The 21,219-nt window shown below is 40.4% G+C and overlaps 1 protein-coding gene across 3 annotated transcripts in view; it reads right to left on the bottom strand.

Moving 5' to 3' along the window:
- Nucleotides 1–21,219, bottom strand: part of LOC127424423 (probable global transcription activator SNF2L2) — a 96,173-nt gene that overhangs the window by 63,322 nt on the left and 11,632 nt on the right. For 2 of the 3 annotated variants that reach the window (XM_051669628.1, XM_051669648.1), the window contains exons 8-20: nucleotides 20,731–20,904; nucleotides 18,037–18,210; nucleotides 16,021–16,191; nucleotides 15,589–15,639; nucleotides 15,313–15,443; nucleotides 12,832–12,889; nucleotides 12,488–12,588; nucleotides 9,982–10,129; nucleotides 2,192–2,355; nucleotides 1,450–1,516; nucleotides 1,218–1,328; nucleotides 658–900; nucleotides 443–556 (exon numbers count right to left, since the gene is read on the bottom strand). In XM_051669628.1, the coding sequence (XP_051525588.1) occupies nucleotides 443–556; nucleotides 658–900; nucleotides 1,218–1,328; nucleotides 1,450–1,516; nucleotides 2,192–2,355; nucleotides 9,982–10,129; nucleotides 12,488–12,588; nucleotides 12,832–12,889; nucleotides 15,313–15,443; nucleotides 15,589–15,639; nucleotides 16,021–16,191; nucleotides 18,037–18,210; nucleotides 20,731–20,904 (1,707 nt within the window). The remainder of the gene's footprint in view (nucleotides 1–442; nucleotides 557–657; nucleotides 901–1,217; nucleotides 1,329–1,449; nucleotides 1,517–2,191; nucleotides 2,356–9,981; nucleotides 10,130–12,487; nucleotides 12,589–12,831; nucleotides 12,890–15,312; nucleotides 15,444–15,588; nucleotides 15,640–16,020; nucleotides 16,192–18,036; nucleotides 18,211–20,730; nucleotides 20,905–21,219) is intronic. The other variant, XM_051669639.1, reaches the window with a different exon arrangement.

Here is a 21,219-nt window from a genome sequence, read left to right as displayed (position 1 = left end):
AGGAAATGTAGCTGTCTGTTCGGGAATTAGTTTGGTGTTGTTTGTTGCTTTGGCCTTTGCTCAACCCTGAATTTGTGCTTCCACCTGTTGTGTTGTAAATAAAAGATAAAAAATATTATTTTTTTCTGTGATCCAGTTTATGTGATGGCCTCACCCTGGATGGGGTCATAACAACAGTGACAATTTGTTGATTCTTGTGTGCAGCCGACTGTAAATAAGATGCGTGCTGTGTATCATGACACTGGCCGAGTGGCTCACATGCCGTATTTCACTGCAGTAGAACCAAAGCCTAAAACCTAAGCTTACCAAAACAATTAACACTATTCTGTTGCTGCCTTGCAAGCACTGGTATTTCCTTTAGGATAGGCAAATCTTATCATTCACTATCATCTCTGCAATCTAGTAAAAATTATTTAAAAGTGTATACAAGGTGAGTCCTTACCTTCTCTGGCAACTGAGACTCCACCTCTTTCTTCAGTCTGCGTAGCAGGAAGGGACGCAATACCTTGTGCAAACGACGAATGATAAGGATGGTCTCCTCTTCATTTAGATCCACCTAACAAACATCAACAGAGAGATTAAGCTCATAAAGATTCAGAGTCAAGTGCAAAACAGCCAGGCAAATTTTACATTGTGAAATATGCAGTAAAAGTCTACCCTCTCTCCTGTCATTGCAAAGGGAGCATTGAACCACTGCTCAAAGGTGCTGCAGCTTTTGAAGATGGTGGGCAAGAGGAAGTTAAGCAGGGCCCAGAGCTCAGGTAGCTTATTTTGCAGTGGGGTTCCCGTGAGCAACAGCCTCCTGGGAGCAACATAGTGAGTGTTCAACACCTGCGTGAGTTTGCAGTGATGATTCTTCATGCGGTGGCCTTCATCCACAATCATATATTTCCAGCGAATCTGGGAGGGATTGAGAATTAAAAGTATAGTTTAAACAAAAGTGAAAATTATGTCATCATTAAGCATCCCTAAAGTTGTTCCAAACCTGAATTACTTGGAGGAGGAGATGTTAAACAGCAAGTTAGCCTCAGTCATGAATGCTGTCATTCTGCCTAACATCTCCTTTTATGTTCCATGAAAGAAACATACAGTTTTGGATAGAACAACAAAAGGGTGTGTAAATGATGACACAATCTATATTTGGGTGAATTATCTCTTTAAGTGCGTAAAGTGCTGCTTTTTCTACAATCATGTGCTTTGTGTTGAGTGGCCTTTACCTTGGCGAGAATCTGCTTGTCTTTGATAATGTACTCATATGTAGTAAGAAGAACATTGAACTTCCCACTACGGAGCTGCGGCACCAAAGACCTCCGCATGGACGGTGTGCCCTTTGAAAAATTAGAACAGAACAGATATTGGCTCTGATTTAATTACCTTTATGCTATATTTCATCATAATATTATACTGTCCACAATAACAAAATATACTGAGAACAAAATCAATCCTTACCTTGTAGGCAATTTTCACAATACTTGGTGACCACTTGTCCAGCTCATAAACCCAGTTGGACAAAGTCCTGTGAAAAAGAGGGACAAAAATCAATACTGTCATTTTTATGAGAAACCACTTATATGGAATAAATGTCTTAACTCTAATTGAAGTCATATCTCTAAATAATATGTGATGGTGTGATCGTGGGCCAAAGCTAATGATGGATGTGAGGTAAGGCAGTTTGAAGAGATTTCCACCCCATCCACAAATTAATCACAATAACTTTAGCTAAAATGTGGTGCCTGGTATTGCTGAGGGTCATTGTGTGGAGGATTTACCATGTTCCATTGAGGCTTTCAGAGAAGAAATTTCTGTGACATCAGTGGTGGGATAATGACAGGCTATAGCCATCTAAATATATGCCATTTCATTTGAGAAAGTGAGATGCCAACCCTGACTACACAAATAATATTATGTGATGTTCTACCATCAAAGAATCAATTTAATTAAATCCCCATCCAACTAACCATGCACAATCGATATGTCTATTCAGCAACCTGTAGAAGTGCCATATGTCACCTCTTTAACCTAAAATCCCAAATCACTATCACTAGTGTTTTCACACTTGCAGTCATCAGCTGTCAACTGAACTGTGTGTAACACTGTTTAGTTACTTAATGAAGCCATTAAGCTGTAAATCCTCTTAGACTGCTAACCTCATTACACATCCCATTATTCACGGCTTGTTTGTTGGACTTACGAGAGTGGTACGATGATGAGGTACGGCCCATTGAGCCTCTTGTGTTCCATCAGATATGTAATCAGGGCGATAGTTTGAATGGTCTTCCCCAGACCCATCTCATCAGCGAGAATACCATTCAGGTTGTTGTTGTATAGAGACACCATCCATTCCAGCCCTTGGATCTGAACAAAAAGGCTGGTGTTATTTTGTGGTAAAATATTAAAAGCATCACAAACTGATAACTGAGGAGATATGGATTCTACAATTGTTCAATGAACAACATGGGACAATAGACCCAGTTGGTGTTTTACACCTGCTGAGTGGAATCAAAGCATGAATCACTAATGCTGACATAGTTCTATCAAAGGCTTAAACAGTCTGCCTGAAATTTTCTTTGTAACACCCAAGGAATCAAGTGGGGATAAAAAAATTGGGAGATAAGAGGCCTGTTTTCTTCTTTTGAATAGCTAAATCCATTACTGCCCCAAAGGGGATAACAGATTCAATTCTAGACACTCAATTTTTGATATTTCCTTTCTGTTTTCTTTCCTGCAACCTCTTCCATTTCTAAAAAAAAAAAAAAAAAAAAAAATCCCTTTAAATCTTTAAACCAACATACCTATCTGTAGGGCTGGGTATACATATTTCCCGATTCGTTTCGATTCTGATTCCCAAGCTCACGATTAGATTTTATTCAGATTTCGATTCGATATCAATTCATATGGGTATATTTCAGTTGTAATGGCCCTTTTGCTTCCATATGAAATACATTTTCTCTCAGCTAATCGCTTTGGCTCAATTCTCGAATGAGAATTATTTTTTTCAAAACAATAAATTCAAATCTCTGAACAATTAGTTTCTTGTTCACACCAGATTAGGGCTGCCCGACCAAAGATTTTTCTAGTTGACTAGTAGTCATTAGTTTAAGCCATTAGTCGACTAGTTGTCACATGTTTATGATATTAATTTAATTACTTAAATAAATATATTTTTTGGTTGGGGGGGCGCATCAGAAAATGGTTTGAGTTCCAGGGCTGAGAAAGAATGTTTTAAGTAACATTGCTAAACCTGTTCTACATTACAGAGAAATACTAAACTGTAATAATGAGCCTTTTAAATATAAATTTTACAAGCGCACGCACAAAGTGAGCCGCAGCGACACCGGCAAAAGTGGTAATTATTCTGAATGCGTCGGAAAAACCAGCAAGGAGACTGTCTGAACATTTTGTTAATTTATAGAGAGAAAAGCACATTAGGGTTGTGCCGACAGACGATGATCTCTGAGATCGACGATGGTCAGAGTGATCGCCAATAGCTGATGCCTTTGACGATGTCAAGATGATATTTGGCTTGTTTTCCCATTAATGCATTAAATTATTATTAGGCTATTATTATTATCAAATTAATATTACAAATAATTTGTCCGTAGACACATAGACATGCGCTTGATTACTGATGAAACCTCTGTTCCCTAATGGAGGGAACGAGATGTTGTGTTGATGTAGTGACATTAGGGGTTCGCTCTTGAGAGCCCCAATCACCTTTGCTTTATTCAGAAAAGGCCAATGAAAATTGGCGTGTGGAATTTGCATGCCACTCTCTGCCCCGGACATACGGGTATAAAAGGAGATGGCATGCACCACTCATTCAGAGTTGTGCTGAGGAGCCGAGAGAGAGTCCCGGCCATGTCAGCAGTCGGTTCAGCGCCGCGGCAAGAGGGACACAATGTCTCGTTCCCTCCATCAGGGAACAGAGGTTACATCAGTAACCAAGACGTTCCCTGTCTTTCACTCACTCGACCTTGTGTCGATGTAGTGACACTAGGGGTTCCAATACGAAATGCCGCAGGCGCTGAACCGGAGGTACGGAGGAGCGGACACGGGCAGGCTGCTGCGTGCCTCGCCATTTATGCACCTTTTTATTTGTGAAATAGCGTTTACTCACATTTTCATTTAATTAATTATCATTTACCTACTTATTACCACGTTCCCAGCATTGCTCAGGCAGGCGAATTATGCTTGTTATGTTCGCCTGTGCATGCTCGATTTGCCTTGCAAGCGTGCACCGATTCATCTATCCAACAGAAAACTCCGCTCATCCGCGTGCACGCTATACACTGACGATGTAGAACTACCCAACCTCTGATACACGGTCATGCACATGTAAGCCAACACCTCTGGATGTGTACAAAGAGGCACTCTGGGCATTGTTGTCTTAAAGAGGAAATAATAGTTGTTTTTGTCATTACCATTGAAATCTGTGATTAAAAACACACACATGCAGACAAGAATTTTGAATGTGGCCAACATACTGACTTCAATTAGTCAAAATTATTAATTTTATTTGGTTTTCTGGCAAGTGTTCAGAAAATGAGGTCTGCAAGCAAATATGATAAACTGCAAATATTAGTTGTCACCAGTTTCATGTGTAACAGTTATGTATTGTACATTAATACATTGTTTATGATACAATTTGTATCCACACTATTGCTCTTTAGCGCTTCAAAATACTTACTGTATTCGCAGTGTAGCTCATATCAGATAATTATTAATGTGAATAAAAATATTTTAATATCAACATTTGCAAATCATATGTTTGGTGGAATGTGTGTTCAGTCCAGATGTTTTTTTTTTATTAATAACCTGATTAATTGCCTACACTAGGCCTTCCTTTTTAGTAGACTTTCATCAAATGCAATTAATTGATACTGTTTAAAAATTTTATACGTTTTCGATTATATTGATGAGTGATTTGTCGTATCAAAATTATCCAGAGAAATTCATAGTTTACCCACCTTTTGTTTTACCACTACATCACTGGGTGTAGCCCAACCTGCTGCTCTGCTATGTCTGCTAGAGAGGCGCCCCTCGCCAGTGCCCAGGAGGACGCAACACCTCTGGTGGAGAGCGCCCGGACTCCCAAAGGGCACGGCAGGTGTTATGATTGGTAAGCCAGAGAAATGGCATCCACAATTCAATGGGACAACCTTAGTTTGAAGACAGCTTTCCCCTTCTGCTGCCTTCCAAAGCAGACAACAAGCTGCTCTGAGCGTCTAAGGCTCTGCGTGCGGTCCAGATAGATGCGCAGGGCGCGAACTGGACACAGCAATGACAAGGCTGGGACTTCCTCCTCTGAAGGGAGCACTTGCAGGTTCACCACCTGATCCCAGAAGGGAGTGGTGGGAACTTTGGGCATGTAACCAGGCCGGGGTCTCAGGATCACGTGAGAATGTGCCGGCCCAGACTCCAGGCATTCGCTGGTAACAGAGAGCGCCTGCAGGTCCCCAACCCTCTTGATAGAAGTGAGCCCCGCCAGGAGGGCCATCTTCAACGACAAAGTGCTGAGCTCGGCCTGCTCCAGGGGCTCAAAGGGGGCTCTCTGTAAGGGAGGTAGGACCACAGAGAGATCACAAGACGGAACCAGGCGTGGTCTAGGGGGATTCGTTGTGCTGCCGTGAGGGTCTCCCTTCCAGTGTATCGTGAAAATGCTGCTATAGCAGCCACATACACCCCCAGGGTAGAGGGAGACAGCCATCTCTCCAGCCCCTGAAGGACAACACAGACCCGACTGCGCATCTCTGTGGATCTTCCCTGCGGGAAGAACACCAATTTGCGTAGAGACGCCACTTCAGAGTGTACAGCCGCCTTGTGGAGAGGGCTCTGGCCTGAGTGATCGTGTGTACCATTGCTGGCAGAAGGCCTGCTATGTCCTCCGCGTCCCATCCAGGAGCCAGATGTGGAAATTCCAGAGCATGCCCTGCTTCTGAGTGAGAAGGTCCTGCCTCAGGGGAATGCGCCAGGGAGGGGTTACTGCTAGGAGCATCAGGTCTGAGAACCAGGTCCGGTTGGGCCATTAAGGCACAACCATCAGGACTTGTTGCCCGTCCTCCCTGACTTTCAACAACGTCTGTGCAACGAGGCTTACTGGGGGAAACGTGTACTTGCGCAGCGCCCAAGGCCAGCTGTGCGCCAAGGCATTCGTCCCAAGGGGAGCCTCGGACAGGGAGTACCAAAGGGGGCAGTGAGAGGACTCTCTGGAGGCAAAAAGGTCCACCTGCGCCTGCCCGAATCTCTCCCAAATTAGCTGGACGGCACGGGGTTGGAGTCTCCATTCTCCGCGGAGCATTACCTGCAGTGAGTGCGCATCCGCCGCACGGTTGAGGACACCCGGACAGTCGCTCTGTTGTCCGTCCAGACCAACACGTGCTTGCCCTGAATCAAGCCTCCGCAGGGCCAGTGATACCGCCAGGAACTCTAGGCAGTTGATGCCTGTCCAGAGCCCCGATACTGCCTGCCCGTTGCACATGGCGCCCCAGCCCGAATTCAAGGAATCCTTCATGACCACGATGCGCCTCGAGACCTGCTCTAAGGGAACCCCTGCCTGTAGAAATGCCAGATCTGACCAAGGGCTTAAAGTTTGGCGGCACCGTGGTGTGATAGTCACACGCTGGGTGCCTTGGTGCCATGCACACCTTGGGACTCGAGTCTGTAGCAAGTGCTGGAGTGGTCTCATATGCATCAACCCAAGGGGAAGTACCGCCGCCGAGGATGCTATATGCTCCAGGAGCCTCTGAAATTGTTTCACTGGGACCGCTACCTTCTGCCTGAAGGTTCTCAGGCAGGCCAGCACCGACTGTGAACACTTGTTTGTAAAGGCGTACCATCATGGTGACCGAGTCCAACTCCATACCGAGAAAAGAGATGCTCTGCGCAGGGGAGAGCTTGCACTTTTCCCAGCTGACTTGAAGCCCCAGTCGGTCGAGGTGCCAAAGCACAAGGTCCCTGTGTGCACACAATAGATCTCGTGAGTGAGCTAGGATCAGCCAGTCGTCAAGATAATTGAGGATGCGAATGCCCTTTTCCCTTTTTCCGACTTTGGTAAAGACGCGAGGGGACAGGGACAGACCGAAAGGGAGGACCTTGTATTGGTATGCCCGTCCCTTGAAGGCAAACCGAAGAAAGGGTCTCTGTCTAGGAAGGATCGATACGTGAAAGTACGCGTCCTTCAGGTCGATGGCCACGATCCAATCCCGATGTCGTACAGACATTAGAATGTGCTTCTGTGTCAACATCTTGAACAGAAGCCTGTGTAAGGCTCTGTTCAAGGCACGCAGATCCAGGATTGGGCACAACCCCCCCTCTCTTGGGCACGATAAAATAAGGGCTGTAAAAGCCCTTGTGCTACTCGGCTAAGGGGACGGGTTCTATCGCTCCCTTCACCAGAAGGGTGGTGAACTCCGCCCGAAGAACCGAGGCATCCTCGCCTCGCACCCCGGTGGAGAGGACGCAACTGAATCTGGGTGGTTGTCTCGCGAACTGGATCGCGTAGCCGAGCCGGATGGTCCTGATGAGCCATCGCGTCAGGCTGGAAAGCGCTAACCAGGCTTCTAGCCTCTGCGCTAACGGCACCAGGGGGACGATAGGATTTATCACGCACGGGGTGGGTGGTTCGCGGCAAGGCAGAGCAGACACACCACCGGGAAGATCGTCCGGGGGAGGCATGCTGCCTCACGAGCCCGCAACGGTGGCCGGTGGCTGGGGCGGGCGAGCAGCCCCAAGAACCACCGTACTTACCTGTTTGCCGGCTTTCCTTCGACGGAAAACAAGGGAACGCGAGATACTCACGTCCCACTCATTGACCGGAAAGACTTCCAGAGCCTGGCTGTCGTGAGCATTGGAGAACGACCCAGGGAATGAGGAAACTGCTCTTTTACTGACAAAGTGGGTGCCAGGGCCCAGAAGGCACGTGGTGATGATGTGAGGGCACTCACCTCGTGCTGGCCCAGGGGCGGGAGTGGAGCCCATACGCTTACCTGGGTCAGGCAAGTCAGAGTCAGAGACCTCGTCCCTGGGTCGCCTGTCCCAGGGTCGCTTCGAAGCCCATCAGGGGTGATGCCACCTTCCTGTGGGAGGATCTTCTCAGAGGCTTGCGCGCGGGCTCTGATGGTGGGGGAGCTGGGGCCGACACTGCAAGAGGACGGCCTTGGCGAGAGGCAGACAGGGTGTGGGACTTCAGAGGCCTGTAGGCGGCCGAGTCGCGCCGTGGAAGGATGTGTTTAATGGCCTCCGTCTGCTCCTTCACCGTCGAGAACTGATGGGCAAGTCCTCGACAGTATTGTCAAAGAGCCCCCCTTGGGAGACGGGCGCATCGAGAAAGTGGACCTTCTTGGCGTCACGCATCTCCGCAAGGTTGAGCCACAGGTGTCGCTCTTGGACCACCAAAGTGGACATCATCCGACCCAGGGCGTGCGCCGTGACTTTCGTCGCCCGTAGAGCGAGGTCGGTCGTGGTGCATAGTTCCTGCATGAGCCCTGGGTCGGTTCTACCCTCGTGCAGATCTCTAAGCGCCTTGGCCTGATGAAGCTGCAGGATGGGAACTTGCAATATTACGTACTGTGAGGAGGTACAATTTATTGTTATTTAACTACTGCAGGTTTTTTTCATTGTTACAGGGTTTTTTTTTGTTTTTTTTGCATGGATGAAATTTTTTGGCAATTTTCTGTTCAATATATATGACTTTACATGTAAGAAATGTGTAAAAATGGACATGCAAATGTGAATTTTCTGTTAACATGTAACACATTGCTACAAAAATAAATTTACTGTATACATACAAATGTGCATATCCTTTTCTGTGTACTACAGTATTGTACAGTTTTGACTTTATAGTACAGTAAGCAGTCAGTGTCAACAAAAATATAGAACATAAATTAAATTTGTATATAACAAATATTTCCAGGGTTGACTGCCATGGTGAAAAAACATCTAACCATTTTGACCAGTACGGCTCACACGATGACAAACATTTTTTCATTTTGGTGGCATTGGCCAATTTACTGACAAAATAACTAGGTTTTGAAGCATGAATTAAATGTTTTGGGTGAGTTACTACATATTGCAGACATGCTATAGAGTTGTGATGTCCCATAAAACAGTTGTGGCAATTGCACTTACAGTTTAGAGAATGTTAAAGACTCTGAGCCAAAGCTGTAATTACACAGAAAAACTGTAATTATACAGGGGACCTTCTAACTAGGTACTTTACGAAAATATTAATTTTACAAATTCTATTTTATTTGTTTTTCATCATTTTGGCTTTTTAAAAATTAACAAATCTATGTATTCAATCAATAAATAAGATATTATATTTCATATATAATTTTTTTTACGTGTTTAATGTTTAATTGCATAATTTGTACTATTTACAAGTATTTACATAGATCTGTTGAACACGTGCTAAAACCACAACCGTCTCTTTAACAAAACCACCATTTCTGTAAACAGTGTCTGTAGATGAGCGCATGTTAACAAGAGAGGACTCAAACAGCTTTATCTCATTTCTGCCATGCATGATTAGAATAAAATTGTATTTTTTGTTGTTTCTGATCAACAACTGACTGTAGAGAACAGAGAGGGTATTAAAAGAGACATTATTCAATGACAAATGGGTCGTGTGGATCTCGTCTTTGGACACAGAACAACTTTTACTCTCAACACACAGTGAAAGGATCTCGCTGTTGAATACACCACCAGTATACTACGCGATTACTGGTGAGTGAAATGTAAACATTTACCAGCCAGTTGCCAAATATATACATTTTAGTTGCCTAGCGCAAAATTTGATTGCAAATGCAAGTGATTTCTTCTCATTGTAGTAGAGTGTTGCGCATAAATTAAAAGATCGATCTTGGGATTTAAGAATCAAGATCGTTCAAATGAAGATTTGAATGGAAAATCTGTGAAAAAGATGGAATGTAAGCATAATGTATTTGTGGAGAGTTTGTACAACTTTTTCAGAGCTTGGTTTACCTGGTACTGTTTGAGTGTTCCATTAATAAGAAGGGTGGACTGTTTATCCACTTTCTCTATGACCGCGTGGGCTACTCCATAGTAAGACTGGGAGCTGGTCTGGCCTGCCTGAACACTGTACTCATCATCCACATCCTGCTTAGCAGACCTGCACAATACAAACAGGAAGTGTATGGTGATCAATCAGGTCTATACATTTAATGTGGTAGATTTCCAAACTCATGAAGCATAGAGCTACTCTCTGTCTATTACTAAACAACAAACAGATGTTCTGTACAAGACAGCTGACACACTAGGATACAAAACATCAACCAAAACACCATAATAAAACATAATATATATTAATAGTAAAATATGTAATAATTAGGACTGTCAAAGTTCATATAACGTTTGAGATTAAAGATAAAGTGTGTAATTTTTGCGCCACTAGCATCATCAAGCAGGATTTTAAAAAATAATCACTGTTTTCAAACATATTCCAGAAAACTCCCCCATCTTCCATTGGTTGTAAAACAGATAGTCTCACCCAAAACTCACACCATTGGTTGAGCCAATGTTGCTGTGTTGGACTGTAAAGGCCGCCCGAGCAAATGGAGGTATGTTTTAATATCGCCACAAAGCCACAGAGTTACACTTTTAGGTGAAATAAATCTACCTGTACAAATGGCTTACGTGCTGTTGTATCTGCATATTATGATGGGATACAAGAATACATTTGAACAAATTACACACATAAGTTTTAAGTAGATATGTGTAACGCTGTTATTCATTTGATAAAAATATATTTGATGCATATAAAAAAAATATATATTGCCTGCTGTATTATATAATATAACATTTTGATTAACATATTCATTTTGACTGTATTGTGATATTTGTGAAATAGGCAGTTTAACATTGCATTTTACAAAAAATAAAAAATCATCAACAAAGACCCATGTTAAAATGTTAAAGAGGTAAGAATCATGCAATGGTACAAAAGAGACCAATGTCCAAAACCCAAATGATTACATTTAAATTTACAATAAACTGTACAGGACTATACTGAACATAACGTCCATCTCCCACCATGGAACTTAGAGTGGGTGCAATCCTGTAAAACTGCAGTAAATGTGTGGTATTGGAATGAGCATCTGAAAGCTGTGTGGGGGAAGCCTCGTGCTATCCTTGCTATTCCAGGATCCGCCAATATGGTTTAAATGAAAGAGTTTGACAATTTAAGAACGTTTTTAAATCATTGAATATGTACATTGAATGTAAATTTGGTTTTGACTGTCAGCCCACAAGATGACCAGTTCAACAGGAAAATAATAATTAGGTAAACCTTTCTAGAACTGGGTAGGACCTCTTTGTCCTTTGGAAACATTCTTTATTGTATATTCATATTCACTGAGATTCTCCTCCCTGTTGATATCATTCTTGCTGCCCGATGCATGATGCTCAATTGGCATTGAGACAAGGCAGAATGGATCCATCGATTCCTGTTGTTTACGCCAAATTCTGCCTACACCATCTGCATGTCGCAGCAGAAACTGAGATTCATCAGATCTTTTCCAATCTTTTGGTAAGCATATGCCCACTCAAGCCTCAATTTCCTGCTCTTAGCTGACAGGAGTGGAAGCCGGTGTGCACTTTTGCTGCTGTAGCCAATCCACTTCATGGTTCATCATGCTGCGTATTCAGGGACGCTCTTCTGCATAGCACTGCTGTTATTTCAGTAACTGTTGCCTTTCTGTCAGGTTGAGCCAGTCTAGTTATTCTCCTCTGACTTTTCTCATTAACGAGGCCTTTTCACCAACAGAACTGCTGCTTACTGGGTGCTTCTTATTTTTCACACCACTTTCTGTAAAGTCTAGAGACTGCTGTGTGTTTTTGAGACACTGTAACCACCCTGTTTGCCACGCATGTCTGCATGCTTTTATTGCTGCTACCTGTACGTGACTGACTGATTAGATATTTGCATGAACGAGCAGGTGCATATGTGTAACAAATCAGGTGCCCAATGAGTGTTTTGTTAGATGTGAGATTAATCGCATTAATTCCAAAAAAAAAAAAAAATATGAGATAATTGCCATTAATTACTTTTATCTATTGGCAGCCCTAAAATGTATAGCTAAATATACAGTAGCTATTATTTTAGAGTTAATGAAAATAATCAGAGTAAAAAATGAATGCTTGCCAAGCAACAAAAGCATGTAAAAATTGGCTACAGAATAATAATGCAAAATACAGTTTCATTGCCATTAAGAAATATTTATGGCCTGTAAATTATCTCAATTCACTCACCATTGGCAGGTGTCAAAAAGTAAATTTTTGGCCCTGTATCTAATATATATTAAATAAGCTAGCTAACTGAACAGCTGAGATGAAACAAGAGGAAGAAAAAAAAAGGAAAAAACAAGAACACATAACAGCCATCAACACCCTAAGGTCTGGGCACCCTACTTTTCTTGCACTCCAGCTCAAAAAGGCAGTTTTTGCTTTGAAGTGAGAAAAGGCAACATACTCTATGATGTGCTTGGCTGCTGTTTCAGACACTTCATCACTGTTGGGATCGATGACTTTCTTCTCTTCTGATTCAGCTCTCGATACCACCTCGTCTTCATCCTAAAATTAATTAGTGGATTATGTTCATTTAATGTATTGTGATTGCTCGAGTAACACAGCATTGCGGAATACGCTGACAAGAGAGGACCCACTAAGGCTGAGTCTTAACAGGCAATATGGGAAAGGCTTTACAGAGACAGAGAAAATAATAATAATATGTGCGAGCTTGTGTATTTATGTATGACTCATTCCCTCTCCAAGGAGCTGTCAATGTTTAATGAGCAGAAATAAGAGGACACTCACCTCCTCTTCAAATTCCGAGCCACTCTCTTCGCTGTCTGACCGTGGAGCGACTTCATAGCTGCGTTTAAAAGGGCATAATCCACTAGTAAACACTTGAAAGTCTTTTATGAGTTTATTGACAACACAAGTTTAAACAAGGTATTTGATATTAAATATATATTATATATATTCTCCTCTATCATTTGTACTGTGTTATATTCATGGTGCGATTTAAAAAATCCAACACCAAACTGAAAACCTACCGTGTGCTTTCAGCTTAGACAGCTTCATTAATTATAATGGGAGCAATACAGTTTTGAAGCCTCAATGTGCGCACTGATAGTGTAACTGTCAGATAGTGAAACTGAAGTTCGTTTATGTATGCCAAGCAACGTAACAACTTGCCACATAGTAGAATTCGACTAATGTACATGCACACCATCCAAGGTGTATGTATATCACCTATTTTAAAATGGCTATGAATGTTGCTCATTTAATCTATATATTTAATATATATATATATATATATATATATATATATATATATATATATATATATATATATATATATATACAGCATATATAATGTACTACTGGTTTGTGTATTTATTTTCAAATTAAAGGTGCTGTAAGCGATTTTAGCCATTCTAACTTCAACGAGACTGAGCTGATGATTTAGCCATGCCCCCTCTTTCCAAAACACTGCACCAATACCGTTGAAACCAACACAAAGCATGTTCCCATGGTTGTTAAACACAACAGTAGCAAACCATCATTTACTCACCCTCATGACATTCCAAACACAACATTCTTTTTTCCATGGAGCACAAAAGATGAGATTGGCCTAATATTCTGCTAAAAATCTCCTTTTGTGTTCCATGGAAAAAAGAAAGTCATATGGATTTGGAACAACATGAAGTTGATTAAATTATTATTATTTTTGGGTGAACTATTCCTTTAAGTGTTAGTCTATATCATGAGAAGCAGCTGCTTGTTCACAGATGCCAGACTAATCAGTCATTTGTTCTGAATAATTGTATCTTTTGTTTTTCCTCTATCAAGTTCCAAATAAAACAGAAAATAATCAAATGACTTAAATTACCTCCCATTTAGGGCTGTCACGATTATAAAATTTGGCTGACGATTAACTGTCAAACAAATAATTGCGATTATGACGACTAATTGTATGTTTTAGGGCTGTGACGATTAATTGTCTCGTTATGGGCGATTAATTGTCAAATAAATTGTCATAAATTGTCATATTTTTTCTGGAATGCTTTTTTTCCCCTGCATGTGTGCTTCATACACCTTAAGAAGTCATTTTTACATATTTAACTTCAAATATATAAATCAAAAAATAAAATAGGAATAAACTATGATTTCCTTTTCAATTTAGTTTTGGTCAGTTTTACATTTATACTTGTTTTTTAAACTCATACAGTATATTTTATAATTAAAAAAAAAATTATTATAAAATGTGTATATAAATGTGTATATATATTTTATTATATTATGCAATAATAAAACATTTCTTTCCTAATTTCTTCACTTTCACACATTATTTTATTGCTCTGACTAAACCCACGCACGAGCCCTTATCTGTCATGAAGCAAAACATTTGAGATTTCGTTTCATCCTTTTAACTCTCCACAGAAATAAAGTAAGTGTGTGTCTCCTCCTCTCTGTCACTGCGTGTCATTAACACGCAGTCATTATGTTCATATGTATGATTGTTTAAAGTGAAACCAGAGTGCTTTGCGTTCACTATCAAAGTTTATACTTGTTCTTTTATATTTTCGTGGGAGTTTGGCGTGAGCCTCTGCTGACAGCACGTGCATCAGAATGCTTCATGTGCTCTTCAGGACAGGAGCTTGTTGACCTCCACGGTACGGCTTAGTGACGCTCAGACTCGGAGTTCAGCCGAATGACACACAAATGCACTGTTCATTGCATTTATACAGTATACTCGCTTAAAATTCTCTTATTTGGGCTTTAAAAGGTGATTGAAATTTGAATGCCCAATAATTGCAGTTGTCTCAAATAACCGCGATCAGTTGGTTATTTAATAATTGCGACAGGCCTACTACCATTTGTAAAGGATTTAATAAACTGGATTACAGTATATAAAAAAAGGCATTACTGCGTGGTAATGAAATTTTTTTTAGGTTGAACTTCCAGCAAAAAAAAAAACTGTATCTTCGCAAATACCATTACTAAGATAGATATACAATTACTCATGCCATGATATGAGATTTCAGTCATACCACCCACCCCTACTCCTCAGTATTAAAAATATGCTGCAAAGGAGGCTTGCACAAAGTTGCATACTGTGTTGGATAGATCCCTTTCGTTATTTCCTATAACACCCACTCCTCTAAACACTTGGCTCATTGCTGCATTCACAGCTTGATCCAAGAAATTGGCCATATCCTTAGTGGATTTCTGTGAAGAAGTATTTTAAATTAACAGGCACAGAGAAGGTGCAATGTAAGGACATCTTACCCAGGGTTCATCTCGAGCCAGGCCTCTAACTGACTAGACTTGGGGGCATCTGTCCCCTGTAGCACTTTCCCAGTCTCAGTCTGAATGACTTTGACAGGCAGCTCACTCATCTGGCTGCTCTCATCTATGGGCTGTGGGAATAAACAAACATAAAGCAGGTTTTCTGTGACGAGCTGTGTTAGATTCACTTAGAAAGAGTGAGCTTTTACCAGAGGGACACACATCAAACGGTTATTTCACAACTACTTGGCTTCATTTTCACTGCGATTCACTTACCTCTCCATCGGGCCCGATAGCTACCATTGCTTCGTCATCAACAGCTTCCTTCTGAAGGTTAAACATGACAGGAATGAACAAATATTGAATGTTTGATGATCACAAGCATTTCCTAAGCTGACTTGCATAAGTGAGCATAGAAAAATGAGATTTACAAGAACCACAGTGGGGTAAATTAAAATGAACTGAAGGGAATTAAACGTGCTGAACAGGAATGAAAGATTACTGAATGTTTGAATGTTTGATGATCACGAGCATTTCCTAAACTGACTGACTTAAGTGAGCGCAGAAAAATGAGATTTACAAGAACCACAGTGGGGTAAATTAAAATGAACTGAAGAGAATTAAACGTGTTGAATTATACTACATTAAACTTGAGGATGTGGACCATATGAGCATGACTTTTTTTTTTATAGACATGCAGCCTCACACCTTCTTCTTCTTTCTCTTCCTCTTCTTCTCCTTGGCAGCCTGAGCGGCCTTGTGCTCATAGACAAGTTCTGTCAGGTTGGCCACATATTCGTCTGTCTGTTGAAGGAGGTAAGCCAGACGCTTGTCCTTCTTCTGGTCAATTAGCTTCCTGTAACCTTCTTCATCCTCAGCCTACATCAGGGAATAAACACAGAGAACCTGTGAGAACATTTAAAGAACATCTGCTGTACAGGGGGAGCTGTGAAAGGTGGTTTTGAAGTGCAAGACATACCAGTATTTCCTACAGTAGTGGTTTCAAACCTTTTTCTAAGGAGATGCCTATTTAACAAGTCATGAAATCAAATTCTTTAGTGCATGTAAATAAACTTGAATTACATAAATGCCCTGCATCCATGGACAGATTATTATTTCCAACAGATCAAATTACATGACATTTCCTCTTTAATGGAAACCCTGTATCTGCATTTACAGGGTTGTGTAAGGAGAGTTACGTCAAGAATGATTTTAGTGATTGCCATCTGAAAATCACTGCACCCTTTCAATCTGTTGCGTGCCTTCATTTTGATCACGACAAGTTATGTGAATGAGATTTTTTACAGTGAAAACAGAGAATTTTCTTTTTGACAGCAGCTGCATTCTTTCTGATATTTAGCTATGGCTTTTTAAACCTTTAGGGGCCATTAACACACAACACATTTTTATGTTTACACACAATAAAATGGAAAAAAAGTCAGGGATCTCAAGACACGTTTTTCAAGGTTGAATCACTTTTAACTTGATAGGTTGATAAAACCCTGTCCTACAGGATTTTGTTTTGTATTAATATTTTTATGTTTCACAAAAATATGTTTCCTACAATATTATAGATTAACTTTAAAACTCTGTAGCAAATGCATTTTTAACTACATGCTGTCATATGAATAACTAGTTTCACAAACTTTAAAACTGAGCATTTTTAACATTGCTTTCAAAAAGCATTCGGTACATAACGTAGTAAGTGTGCTCAGCACTTTTCACATCAGACATTATGTTTGTTCAACTTGAACTGCGAATCAATTTTCCGATCAGCGCGATTTGCCGGTTGCAGTCGGGGGAGGAGTTGAAAAGAGAATCGTCAAGCTGGGAACTTTGCACATCCCGTCATGTGCTGAAAGATTGCACGATGTTTGCTTTATTGTAGACGAAGTGGAATTCAAAAAGACACTTCATCTATTATACACTTCATACTTTAATAACAAAAAAGGATTATTTTTAATCATTTTAAATATTTTTTATGAATAAACAAGATATTACTATATCTATTACAATGAACATGATGTACTGTTATAAGAACACAGATTTTTTATAGTTTAGTGGAACCTGAGGTGTCAGAATAAACACCATGATAATGGCATACTGCCACACTACTCTTATTTCTGCCATAGATTGATATAGCAGAAGTAGTATGTAGTATGCAATTGCAAACGCAGCCCATGAAACACACGTCATCTTTGTCATCGGAGATATCTGACCAATCGCGAAAAAGCTGTCATCATCAGAGCTTGTGCAGCCACTCCAGAGAAACTGCGCCAGCTGCGCCAGGTGGCTGCTCTCGAATCGCTCTTGTGATACTTTAATGTTATACCTCATAGTGACATGCCAATGGCGCCGTCTCAAGTCGGATAACATTTCTAACCGACATGCACTGCTTCAAGTCCGCCGCCGATCGACCTGCACAGCACTGCATGAAGTCGAGCAAACCTACTACAGTAACTTGCTGTTTAGTAAATGAGTGAGTCATCTGAGTAGATTCAATGAGGAAGTGAGTTGTCTGACTGATTCAGTCCATGATTCTAACAAATGACTCCTGTGTTCAAGCCAATCAGTTCAATAAAACCAATCTCACCGTCAGCGAAAACAAACCAACAGAAAGTCGCGCTGACTATTTAGAAAGTCGTGTTGACTATTTACTGCCAATAAATAATTTTGCAACAAGTATTTCTCCTGAAAAGTGGTGCAGGAAACAATGCATCATACCATAAGTCTCCTCATTCTCTCTTTCTCAATTCGTTCCGTCTCCTTCTTCTGCTCTCTCTCAGTGTTGGTGTGCCAGGTGGCAATGGCCTTGGACAGCTTCTGGATTTTACCAGAGATGGACCTGTGATATTCCTTGAAATCCTTTGCATGCTGCAAGATGCTGTTGAGATACTCCTACAAGAAGAGATAAAAAAGAAAACTAAAAGTAGTTAGTCTAAAACTCATTTGTGCTTACAGTTTTTTCTTTTTTTAATAAGCCTGCACTTATAACATTAGTCAAAGTTCTTGTACCAAAAACAAGAACTCTTTATTTATGATAATTTTCGACCCTCTCTTCTGACTCAGGTTAAATTAAATTAAATCAAACAGGTCATTTTTGCTGCAGTGAATTTTAAACCTCTAAATAAATGCATTCTTTGCAAGTGAAATGAGAAACAGTGCTGTGCTGCGCTTATACAACAGCTGTGGGTAAGTTGCCGAGTCCAGGATAGTTTTTAACTGCCCCATCCTTAAATAACAGCCTTCAATAGCGCTAAAATTTGATGCACAAATGGTTCGTTCAGAATTAAACGATTAGCGACCAGGAAAAATAAACTTCAGCTGCTTGTTTCTAATGTTGGTATGCTTTAGAAGTTTAGGCAGAGGGATAAGTGGTACAAACAGCCATGAAGAGCACAAGGTTTGGTCAAATATCTACACTTTTTACTCTCCTTAGTTCTTCTGGTGTTAAGAAATAGTAGTGCCTATCCTATTATCCTATCCTGGATAAACCAATTTTCTGATCACTCAATTGGCAGTGTTGATAAGTCATTGGTGTTAATAATGTAGGTGGTCAAATTTAAATTTTGACTTTAGAAGTGTAATCCAAGGATTTCAGAACAAACTGTTTTGCTGCATAGTTTTCTTAAATTCTCTTTTTAGACTGGGGATGTAGTTCTGAGTCTTGTTAGGGCTATCAATTTAAAATGTTAATTTACATAATTAATTATGAAGAAATACAGTGATAAAACGAACGCATTTATTTATGCCCAAGAGTCATCATCCTGTCGGTTTTATCACAGACAAACATAACATAAAAGTAAACTGAAAGTGTGTTATTTAATGAAGTCTCTTGAAAGCATGTGTCTGGTAAAAAAAAACTATTACTAAAAATTAGCTAAGAATGATGCCCCTGATAGCAAAAAATGCCTCGATATCACAGTCTGAAAATAAGAAAGGATGTTTTTAAAAAAATACTAAGGAAAATGGATAACATATAAAATATTATATATATTTATATGTAGATAGATAGATAGAAATATAAATAGATCAAATTTATGTTCTTTTGTTTGTTTCCTTTTGTCTACTCAATGGAAAAGCAAATTAAAAAGTTACAAACAAACAGAACGTCTGCTGTAAATGTTTATTTTGCTTTGGCAAGTCCAAATGATAATGCAAGGACTTTTTAAAGTTCGACTTGTTTGACTCTTGACTGATGAAACTAGACATCAACACAACTTGCGCTATTCTTGCCTCCATTATTTTGCTAGAAAACAGCTCCTTTTCAAGGGAACACCTGCCATCTATTTTTGCTCTCTTTTTGCACCGCTTTCCACAATGGTCCCTCACTGATATTGATTAAGTTGCTTCATTGTTCAATCACACATCATACAGTGCATTGGCCCGTCATCTCTCACAAAAACTCCTTCTCCCATGATGGAGTAAAAGCATGCTTCACTGCCATTTTGGCAAACATTTCCCAGGCTAGCTAGCTAGATAAACTCACTTGAAAAAAATGTCTTGTTTGACTGGAGCTTGACCTCTAAATCTTGAGCGCGTTTACATGCACGTTCTTTCACTGAATATGCTATATAAGCCAGCAATGCGTGTGGCCATGTAAATGCAATAAACCTCATTCCTTTATCGGTGTAAGGTGATAAACAGTGTAAGAATAAACCGGTCATCACGGGTAGATTTTTGCCCATTACGCCGATTTCGCGTGGCATGTAAACACCTTCACTGTGTTCTCACCAGCTTATCCAATGTGCGCACATGTTGAGTGCATGTCTCTTCACGGTTTGAAGTCAAAATCAGAGAATAACACGATTATTTCAAAGCACATGTAAACATGGTTTTCTTGCTTTGTCATATTTTTTAAATAAGCTGATTTACTGGAGTGCATGTAAACGTGATGCTTGAGAATGCACACAATGTTGCACGTCCTTAAAAAGATTTTTTATTTTATTTAATTAATTAAAAAAATAGTAGAAATGGACTACAACAATACATCATGTGTGTGAACGGCTCCTGATTGACAAACTCTATTGCAAAATTGATTGCTGTGGACTGTGGGCCAGTGACTCATGTTCAATCATAGGGAAACAAAACAAATAACATATTGACTTTTAGATCCACATTTTGTAATATCTATTCAATAGTATGTTCATCTGCCACAAACATGTTAAGTCAATTATCTTCTTTTGGGCACTTTTCTCAGCTAATATTGATATAAGCGATTATTTACGATGAATTTGATTAATTAATCAGCAAATCATGTTATCAATTCAAAAAAAAAATTATTCATTCACAACCCTAGTCCTTGTATATGGGCATTTTGATGAGGAAGTTTGTCTATTTTTAAGTGAATCTATTTTTAACTGTGTGTTAAGTCCATTGAATTCATCACACTTTGAACCCTGATCATGAATTGATTACCTGGTGTTTTTGTCTGCGCTTCCTCTCCTGTTCAATCTTCTGTTGCTTCTCTAGTTTCTCTGTCATGCGAGCTTCTCTCAGTGTCTGTCTTTTGCTACGCTTGTAGGCCTTGGAGTTCAGCGCTGTCTCCAGAGTCGTATCCCTGCGCATGCAGGCTACAACATCCAGCCTTAGCTAAAAGAGAGAAGAATCAATCACAGTCATCTGTGACAAAATACATTAGGCTAATGAACTTCATCAAATAATAATCATATCCTGATGCATTTTACACATATTTAGTTTTAATCGCTACTAATTATAGCAGAACAAGGGGTCTGACTTGTGGGACACTGTGAACTACGAATGCAACAAGGGCGCCCTCTAATGGTGGCTTTTATTACACTGTGTAAATTACACATTCATAGCACAACTCCTGACACCATCCCAGTGGACATAATGATGGAATTGTGAATAGGAAAAATCTCAATGGATCCTGCAAATCAAAAAAAT

The sequence above is a fragment of the Myxocyprinus asiaticus genome, chromosome 3, assembly GCF_019703515.2.
Source record: "Myxocyprinus asiaticus isolate MX2 ecotype Aquarium Trade chromosome 3, UBuf_Myxa_2, whole genome shotgun sequence".
Taxonomy (NCBI): domain Eukaryota; kingdom Metazoa; phylum Chordata; class Actinopteri; order Cypriniformes; family Catostomidae; genus Myxocyprinus; species Myxocyprinus asiaticus.
Note: the sequence above shows the minus strand (reverse complement) of the source record. Positions and strands in the feature narration are given on the sequence as shown.